A 10,433-nucleotide genomic window follows, 5' to 3' on the forward strand; every position below is an offset into this window, starting at 1 on the left:
CAATATTTAGATGTGATTATTTGAAACATAAATTCTAAGAGGTATATGTTCTAATAAAATAATATTTTTTAATCGTTTTAAATTATAATTATTATTTTCAAAAAGGATCAAGTTGTAAGTCTACAAGCTAACTCACCATATTTTCATTTATGTTGTAAACTAAACAAGTTAGTTCCCAATTTATCTAATTTAATTTTAATTACTATTTTTTTTTTCAATCTGATCCGGTCCATTTTTGAGTTATTCGATTAATCAGATCATACCTATTTTTCTATCTCTTCATAATAGTCCACAATTTTTAAGAAAATAAACATGACAAGTGATATAATAGAATGATAATAATTAATGCAATTGTAACATAACAATAAGATAAGACATGTTAATTTCTAACTCACTTTTTTTCAAGATATGTGCATCTAAATAGTAAAATTAAAGAATATTTTATGGTATAAATAATATTAAAATGAATATGTGAGCAAACATCATTTATCAAGTAAAATATACAAATTCTATTATTAATATATAATTATTCAAAAACCTATACTTTTCAAAAAAAATGTATAACATTAGACTAAATTAAGGCAATTTGGTATACAATTCGAACTTGTAAATAAATCAAGTTTAGTTTTCAAACTCAAATTTGTCAAAAATATCTTTATACTATGAGACTTTGGTAATGTGCATGTTTAATTTTATTTGGAATTGTAATTGTATAAACAAAGTGAGCATATATACTATCTAGAATTGGTTGTACAATTGTTAACGTTTCGATCGCTCAGTTGTTCTTTCGCTCCTCACTCCAAGTCTCCTTCTTTAATTGTTGGTTTTAGGAAGATTCCTTCATTTATCAGGATGTTACCTGAATTTGGTGGAATGTGTTCCAAATTCAGAGGAAGTTCTTACAACTGTCTTGACTGTTATTTATTGTAACTGTTTTAAATATTTCTTTTACTGATCAGTCGATCACGGATATCAATGACATGACTAATCTGGTATCGATCGATACATGAACAAAGTTAAAAGACAAATCATGATAATATTTAAATTAAAATTGTTTTAAATTATTTTCATTTATTTGATGCAAAATAAAGATTTGAGACTGAACATAAATCCAAGATGTACTATAGAATTTTGTTTATAGAAGCCTATTTGTAACCCATTAACCTATCATTGATAAGTTGTTGTCAAGTTGTCCTGAACTGCAGTACAAAGATATAAGCCATGCTTCAACCCATGTGCAAGATATTCATAAGTCACCATCACCCAACTCGTACTATAACAACTTGCTACTTAACACACCTTCCATGGCGTTATATTTCACAAAGACAAAATTACCCTGCTTTTGAGTCCGTATAAGTTATATCTTCAATTTGTTTAAAATCACACAGAAAACAGTGACACAAATGTAAATCAAATTGTCTAAAAATTACGAAATATTAATCAAATTCATTAAACAAGAAATCAGAACTGCAAAGTTTTATATTACTTAATAAATTTTATTTAAGAAAGACAAATATCACTACAATAAAAATTAGTTTTTATTTAATGATATTTTTTTAGTGTAGGTTAAAAAAAAGGATATTAATAGTATTCTTGAAACAATTAATAATCACTCTTGTTGTGGTCGAGGAATGCATTAGGTAGTGAAGATGATTATGCAATATTCAATTATCCTGTAGAAAACTGTTCAAACCATTCCAAACTGATAAGTTTTTCTTGTTACGAACTGGTTTTAAGTTATTTTGTCAAAATATATGACTTCTATTTCGCAAGAATCAAAACTTAAGTTAGAATACATGAATTAAACTGAATTATTATTAAATTGAAGATACTTTGGGATTATAATATTGATTGTTGATTGTATTTTATCTCTATTAGAAAATTGGTTTATACTTAACTTAATGTCATAACTTATTGTCTCCCTTATATTAAAACTACAGTAGCTATTTTCACTCACAATCTTTCTAGGCTTTTGTAAATTATTTTGATAGCTTAATGTGGTTAATTTTGGTTTATCTTTATAATAAAATGATGATCTAAGAAGTAGTGTTGCCACTTTTTACTACGAAAATAGCAAAAAAATCACTTTCATAGGCTGATAGAAATAGATAGTTTGGTCCAATAACCTTGCTTATGTAAGCAATTGGGTGGTTTGATTGCATCAGCACTGCTATTATGCCAATGCCTGAAGCATCTGTCTCTATTGTGAAAGGCTTTGTGAAGTTAGGTAAGATTAAAACAGTTGTTGAAGTTAATGCTAGTTTTAACTTGTTGAAACCTTCATTTGCTTCTTAAGTCCGTTTGTATTTTGCATCCTTTTGTAGAAAATTAAGTAAAGGTTTTAATTGCCCATATCATTGTATAAACTGAAATACCTAGATAATCCTAAGATGCCTTAGTTCTTTTAGATTTTCAATATTGTTAGGATTTTGGTTGCACACTTCATGTTCAAATTTCATGTCCCAAATTCCACTTGTGATTTACAACAAAAGTTGCATTTCTTTAGTTGTCTTTTAGGATTTTTAAATTTGTTTGCAAGCATTTAGATGATCTTATGTTAAGATATCATAAAAAAAAATACTAAAGTGAAATTTCTTAAATGTTGGTTAAAGATATCATTTCTTTAAGTTTTTAGAAAGTTGTATGAGCATTGTTGAAGTCCAAGAGTAGAACCACACATTCATAAATAGCATTGTGTGTTCTAGAGATTGTTTTGTAGATATCCTTCTCAGTCATATCCTCACCTGATTATAGCCACTCCTTAAATCTAACTTAGAAAAGTAACTAGTACCATGTAATTCATCCAAGAGGTCTTCGATTAAGGGTATTGGAAATTTATTTTTGACAGTGAGCATTAAGTTTTCTGACGTCTATGCAGAGTCTCCAAGAACCATATTTCTTCTTTATCAAGACTAGAGATGAACATAATAGCTTGAAATTTCTCTGATAAAGCTAGTGGACAACAAAACTTTGACTTGCTTTTCAATTTTTACTTTTTGGTTATGTGGGTACCTATATGGTTTTAAACAAACAAGTATATTGTTTGTTAGTGTGACCTTATGGCCATACCTTCTTTATGGAGGAAATTAGGTTGGTTCTGGAATAAATTTTGAAATTGTTGTAGTTAAGTATCCAATTGAGATTGTGTTGTTGTTAATCTTGTTGCATTTTGATTAATTTTCGCTTGGAACCAAACAACAATTTGTATAACAAGTAACATGGGTTAACTCAGTGTTGTTTTTAAATTTATCAAGACCTGTATGTTGTCACTCTAATGTTGTTCACCCTATAATGTAATTGTTTCTCCATGATGGTGAAACATCAGGTTAATTAGGCATAATTCTAAGAGATTTCACCTAATGTATTTAATCATTTCATAACAATAATTACTTTGAAATGACTATTGGCAAAACCAAGAAATCAAACATGAATAAATGATTGTTGAATTTCCAAGTCACTTAAGGAATTTTTTTCTATAATTCTGAGTTGTTTATCTTATGTTACTATGACATAAAAATCTTTGTTGAAAGTGGTTTTTAATCCTAAAAGTTTCATCTATTTTTCACTGATGAAATTGTGTATTTTTTGTATCCATAAGGAAAGGAACTTCTTTTTTTTTTTTTTTTATTAATCCTTTCGATTGTAACGCGTTACCACTCGTTACACCTTGTAATGCATGTAAAGAAATGTAAACATTTGAATCTTTGATTAATTCTAGACTTTGTTCTACCAATTCATTGTCTTGTTCTTGTTTTGAATTTGAATTGACACATTCATCAACCTCATCTTGTGCATAGAAAATGACATTTAATTTTCCCTAAACTTTACACTTAAGCCTATAGTTCTTATCTCATTTCACACCAAAGAAACAAAATAATCCTTTAAAAATACCCTCACTCGCCTCTTTCTTGAAAATTGAAGTTGTAGTGGTAGATTTTGAATCTTTAATACAAGCTTATTTTTGTGATAATGTTGTGCCATTTTGCTGGTTGTAAGTTGAGTTTTGTTGTTTTGATTTGCATAATGGTTGTGTCTAGAGTTGGTTAATTTGTTTCCATTGAGTTTCTTTATAATTTCTTGAAGCACCCCACCTTGTAAACATGCAAACCTTGGATTGTAAATGATCGATGTGCATGAACTAATTTCTCCAAATCTAAACGTAATCCTTGTTGGGTCTATTAGTGTCTAAGTTCAAGAGGGGAGGGGTGAATTGAGCTTATAAAATTTTCGCAAGAACACACAATTTTTCAGTATTCCAGAGGCAAAAAGAACAGATTGTTTTTACATGAAACAGATTGATTCTTCAGAGCAGTCTTGGCACAATTTGAATTTTGTTCAATGTAAAATTGTGTTCAACAAGAAATATAACAGAACCAGATCAGCTTAATATTGTTATAGATGAAGGATACAGCTATGCTTAGAAATCAATCAAAAGCTACACAACACAAGATTTCAAGAAGTATGATCCTTTCTCAGGTTTTAATGAATGATCAGTTTGTTCACAATTCACTTAAACCATTATATGCAGCAACCTTGTTTATGATCAGAAAACTTCAACAAATCAGGAAGAACAGTTTTCACTTAACCCAGAATTAACAGATTCAATTTAAAAAGAACAGATTTAGTTCTTGACAGAATTAAGCAAAAACCAGAAAAGAGTGCAGGGATGAGAATACAAGATACACACGTTTTTATACTGGTTCACTCATACAGAGCTACATCCAGTCTCACCTTACCCCAAGGTGGAATTCACTAAAAACAGTACCAATCACTTACAAAACCAGCAGTTCTTGAACACTACAAGAACAACACACACAATGCTGAAAAACCCTATTTCAGCACACCTTGCACTCCAAGAAACCCTATCAAGGAGTGACTAACACTTACACCTTTACAAAACAGAATAAAGGAAAGATTACACCTGAAAAGAAGATGCAAGAACTCAAAACCAGTAGTTCAATTTGCTGCAGAACTGCACCAGCACCTTCACCAAGATTCAAGGTTTCCTAGAACAAGCACACTTGAAAATCTCTTTGGAAAACCTTTCAAAAACCCTTTCAATCCTTCTTCTCACATGGAAATTGTTTGATCTCTGTCAAAAGCGTAATTCCTCAGCACTTATTCATGTGAGAGAGACATTGTTTATATAGAAAACAGTTTCTAACTTCTTTTCAAAAAACAGTTGAAAAGCAGTTAAGAAAACAACAGATTCAGTTTTGAACTTAACAGATCTATTTTGTGAAAACTGCCAACTCAGCTTAACAGAAATAACTGTCTGAGTGGTACCTTTGGTGCCCTAACTAACTTGTGAAAAACCTTTCAGCAGACCAAAGAATAAACCTGTTCTTTCACAGTAAAACAGATTAAAGTATAACACACAGGCCAGCTCAGCTTAACTGAAATAACGAACTGAGCTTTCCCTTGGTGCCTTAACAGAAATTTAGAAAAGCCTTTTAACATAGAAGAAATAAACAGATTCTTTCTCCATAAAACAGATTTATTTGTGTACTGTTTTAAAACTATTAAAAACATTTTAAAAAGCTTTTCAAAAACTATTTAACGAAAGCCTTTTTAACAGAGAAGAAATAAACAGATTCTTTCTCCATAAAACAGATTTATTTGTGTACTGTTTTAAAACTGTTAAAAACATTTCAAAAGGCTTTTCAAAAACTATTTAACGAAAGCCTTTTTAACAGAGAAGAAATAAACAGATTCTTTCTCCATAAAACAGATTTATTTGTGTACTGTTTTAAAACTGTTAAAAACATTTCAAAAGGCTTTTCAAAAACTATTTAACGAAAGCCTTTTTAACAGAGAAGAAATAAACAGATTCTTTCTCCATAAAACAGATTTATTTGTGTACTGTTTTAAAACTGTTAAAAACATTTCAAAAGGCTTTTCAAAAACCATTTGACCACATCATGTGCTTGATCTAGACTTGGTTAGGCATCTAGGATAGGTTACACAACAAAAGGCAATCATACACACTTACAAGCCTAATTACAAATGAATCTAAAAACCTATTACAATCTTCAAAGCACTCAAGCCATTTTCTTCATCAAACACACATCAAGCCTTGGTAGGGAAGAAGCTTCCTCCAGCTTCAACAATCCTGAGACGAAAAAAACTTAATTTTATCTCCTTGGAGAACATTGCACGAACCAAAAGATTATCAAAATTGTCTAGATATTCGATTAAGGAACCATATTGTTTAAATCTTGTGAGTTATAAAACTGGATCATCAAATGCTCCATCAGACCTATTTTAAACATCTGACAAGATCTAAATCCATTTTTATGAAAATTTGGTGTTTTGAATTTAATGGTGTTGCCATGAGAATGCCTTCTCATCAATGGATACAAGTAAATGACTTTTTTGGTTTATCGATGTGTCTCCGAGCTCAAATAATTGTCATACTTTTACACATTCATGAAAATGGGTGTCATCAAAAGATGGAAATTGTAGTTGGGTTCTATGAAGAACCAAAGAGAAATTTTTTGGTTCCTCGTTGTATGATTCATTCACCAATGTGATTTTCGACCAAACATTCAGGGTTGTTAATCCATGGATCGATTTCTACAATCCTTCCAAGGTCTTTTGTGTTAATTTTTTCGAATCTGCCATCGTCTTCTCCATGGTGTTCATGTGTCTCTTGAGTTATTTTGTTGTCACCATCGTATCAAACTCTGATACCAAATTATTAAGGACAAAATCAATTATTTGTAACACATTCATTCACTCTCAATAATGAAAGCTGAAGAAGAACAAAAAAAAAATCACAATTCTATATATTCTTCAACGACATACACGAGGGGTCTTATATAACCCACACTCACAATCGATTTCATCCTTTCACACTCTTTTCTTATGACAACTCAACTAAAATAATGATTTTAACCCATAAAAATGTTTCTTTTACATATCAACCCTTCTATTTTTATCTATTACAACAAGAAATAGTGAATACACATTAGTCACTTTTAGTATTTGAATATTTTTTAATTTTAAAATATAATTAAAAATAAAATAGAAATATTACACTACAAGAAAATCATGAAATAAAAACTATTTTTTAGTGACAAAAAATAATTAGTTGCTATAGTGACTAAATTAGAGAACATCTTATAAACTAAAATTTTTGGTTTCTAAATTAGTTTCAATTATTGTTAAATTGGTATCTAATTAGCAACCAATGTTTTTGCTACCAAATTTAGAAATTAAATATTTGGTAGTTAAAACATTGGTTGCTAATTAGATACTAATTTAACAATAATTGAAACTAATTTAGAAACCAAAAAATTTATTTTCTAAAATGGTCTCTAATTTAGTTACTATAGCAACTAATTTTTTTTCTTCTAAAATTGGTTTTTATGTTTTTCTTGTAGTGTTATATGTGTTTCTCCTTTATAATTATTATAGATTTTTTATATTTTTTTTATTTTAAAATATAATTAATGATCAAATAAGAATATAAATTGTGTTTACTAAGATGAAAAATCTCTTTATATATTGTTATAAATATTATAATATTTATAACTTTAAAATATAATTAAGGATAAAATAGGAGTATGAAATGTATACACTAAAATGGAAAATTTCCATTATACATAGTTATAAATTATAGGCTTAATTTTAAAATATAATTAAAGGTAAAGTAAAAATAAAAAAATGTGTAGTAAAAAAAGAAAATCTTCTAGTATATTGTTATAATTATCATCCATTCATATATTATTACTTCTATAATAATTACTTTAAAATCATATATAGATCATTTTTAATTGATTAACGATACAGAAATCTCTACATTGACATTGCATGAAAAATACACTTTTTTTTCTAAAATTAGCATATTCATGTAACAAATTACACTTAAATGAAAATAATAAAAATATCCATTTACCATTTCAAAAGAAACTACCACTTATTAGATTACTTTTTTTTTTCCTGTTGCGACCCCTTAAAAGATATTCATAATCTTCCATCCACACATTATTTAAAAGAATTTAAAAAAAAAATTATAGTAGCATAATTGGCATGCATAAAAAATCCAAATAGTTAACCTGGGAACAATAAAATCGTATCTACTGACATGTGAACTTCCCAACTCACACTTCAAATTTTATATATCATAAAAAAATCCCAACTCCAAAATTTAGACATTGTTAATTTCATAATTAAAAAAATTGCCAACTTCATATTTTTCTCCACAATTCTACCTTCTCTTCTACTACTCCTATAGTTATTCTTGCTAACATTTGCATTTACATATTCTACTTTCCTCTTAGATAAATTTATTTCTTTGCTTCAACAGTGGCTGATCCCACTGCTGATGCAGTTGCTGGTGGCCATAATTGTGCACTCTTCACCTTTGATATGCTAGCCAAGACACTCGATGGAGTCACATCCCCAACAACAGTCACCTTCTTTGCAGCAAAATCTATGTTGAAGGAACTAACTCCTGAATCAACAATTTTAAGATCCCCTAATTAAGGAAATGGCTTTCAAAGTTTATCTGTAACAAAACAGTTTCACTTTCATACTAGAGGTATAAGGTTACTCACCTTGCATTCTGGAGAGGTGTTTCCTCACTTTCCCTTCACATCCTTTGCAATGCAAAGATACCCTCAACACCACAACCTGCTAAGAACAAATTTTTCAAACCAATTGTTGAAATATTTAAGTTCATTTGCGAAGTTTCCTCAACTTACTGCATAAAGCAGTCCTAGTAATTATTTCACAAGCAAGTTTCTAAACATGCTACTTGCTAAGTAATAGTTCTGGAAACTCATTCAACTTACTAAACTCTTGTTTCAAATCAAATATTTAATTTCACATGAGCCATACCATTATATAAAGTAGTTTTTTTTTTCCTATAAACCCATTTGATGCACTAATATCTGCTAGAAGTGTGAGGGAGGGATGTTCATAGTCCTAAGGCAAAGACAGAGACAGAAAACTAACCTGGTCTGAGGAACAGGAGTTTTGATGAGAAGAGCTGGAATGTTTAGAAGCAGAAATGGTTTCCTCTTGATGACCGAGTTGAGAAGTTTTGGTATTAACCAAAGAAGCATCTAATAAGGAGGAGCCACCGAGCAAAGATCTAGTTGAACCATGAGGAGTGATTAAATCAGAAGTTGGCTTAAGCAAACTCCTACCCACAATGCTGTCAATTGGTTTAGAAGTGTTGGTGACATGTTCAGTGATATTCTGTGATGTGTTCTTCTTCCTGTGATTTTCAAGACCCTTTGCTGCAGTTTTGGAAGAAGAGTTTTTCTTGGGCTTGTGGAGCTCATGGTAAGGCTTGGGGTTGATGGGTGAGTGAGAGGAGGAACATGGGGCAGTGAGAGATTTGGAAGTGCTCCTTCTTGAGTCATTGATAATGGGGTTGTGGCGGTCAATGACTCGGCCTCCGAGCAGAATGGTGTTGGAAGAAGAGGAGCATGAGGCTTGATCCATGCTGAGACATATGGCTGTGGAGGCTTGAGATGCACAGAAGATGTCCATGCGTTTCATCTTTCAGATAATGGTCACAGAGAATTTGTGGTTTGGAGGATCTCCTTCTAAGAGAGAGAACTTGTACTCACGAAATGAGGTTGGGGTAGAGAGACTAATATTTTTATATTGAAAAAGATGAGAAAAGATGAAAACAGGAGAAACTAGTTGAGTGAGAGATGGGGAAATAGAAGGATAGAGTTAGCAATGAAATGGAAACATGTTTGAATTTTCCCAAAGTGGTATCAGTTTGGAGAAATTTAGAAGCATGATAAAATGTTGTATCAGTTTGGAACATTGCTCTTTCTAATGTTCCAACACCTAAGCTAATCGCTGGCATGGCATAGTGACTTTGCAGTGGGGACCTCAACCATAAATATCATACCCAAAATATGATCTACATATTAAGTGTGTTCATGTAGTTGTCTATGGTTTTAGCATGGCAATAAGAAGGGTGCACGTGCATTAGAATCATGTGGCATGAAAATTAATCAATGCAGAATTTAACAAGTTTGTGAAGAAAAAGGAAGAATGTCCTCAACGGTTGTACCATTATTGATGTTTTGGTGTTGTTTGAAGAGGGTGGTGTAGAGTGAAGCATGGTCAATTCTGTGTTAAGACACGGCAAAACTGGGTGACCTTTATGAGATGCAACCAACAATTTCTATTGCTTTAAAGAATGAAAATGATGTAATAAGTACACTCAATTAAACTATCACGCTCACTACAACCCTTGTTTCATATTTTTGTTACTTTTAATAACGTTATAATAAAGACACTAACATTACAACTGTAAAAATTGTTTTATCTTTTTTACATGAGTTCATGTGTTAATAAAAAAATAGTTTTTTTTTCAATTATAATATAATTCAGGATTCTCAATATATTAACACTTTTTCTTTTTTATCTACAAAAGAATTATAACACTTTTTAAAAGATAA

The 10,433-nt window shown here is 30.3% G+C and overlaps 1 protein-coding gene across 2 annotated transcripts; it reads right to left on the reverse strand.

Annotated features, from left to right (window-relative positions):
• Positions 1 to 8,092: 8,092 nt before the first annotated feature.
• Positions 8,093 to 9,866, reverse strand: LOC137817566 (protein SODIUM POTASSIUM ROOT DEFECTIVE 2). Of its 2 annotated transcripts, none has more exons than XM_068620849.2 (3): positions 8,962 to 9,866; positions 8,562 to 8,637; positions 8,093 to 8,458 (listed from the first exon to the last, which is right to left on the reverse strand). In XM_068620849.2, exons 1-3 carry the CDS (start codon positions 9,511 to 9,513, stop codon positions 8,292 to 8,294), a joined length of 795 nt encoding a protein of 264 aa, XP_068476950.1. In that variant the 5' UTR covers positions 9,514 to 9,866; the 3' UTR covers positions 8,093 to 8,291. The 2 variants fall into 2 exon arrangements, with proteins under 2 accessions (XP_068476950.1, XP_090160373.1); XM_090304247.1 differs by having other exon boundaries at positions 8,562 to 8,640; positions 8,962 to 9,650.
• Positions 9,867 to 10,433: the final 567 nt, after the last annotated feature.

The sequence above is a fragment of the Phaseolus vulgaris genome, chromosome 7, assembly GCF_051622355.1.
Source record: "Phaseolus vulgaris cultivar YP4 chromosome 7, ASM5162235v1, whole genome shotgun sequence".
NCBI classification, from domain to species: Eukaryota; Viridiplantae; Streptophyta; class Magnoliopsida; order Fabales; family Fabaceae; genus Phaseolus; species Phaseolus vulgaris.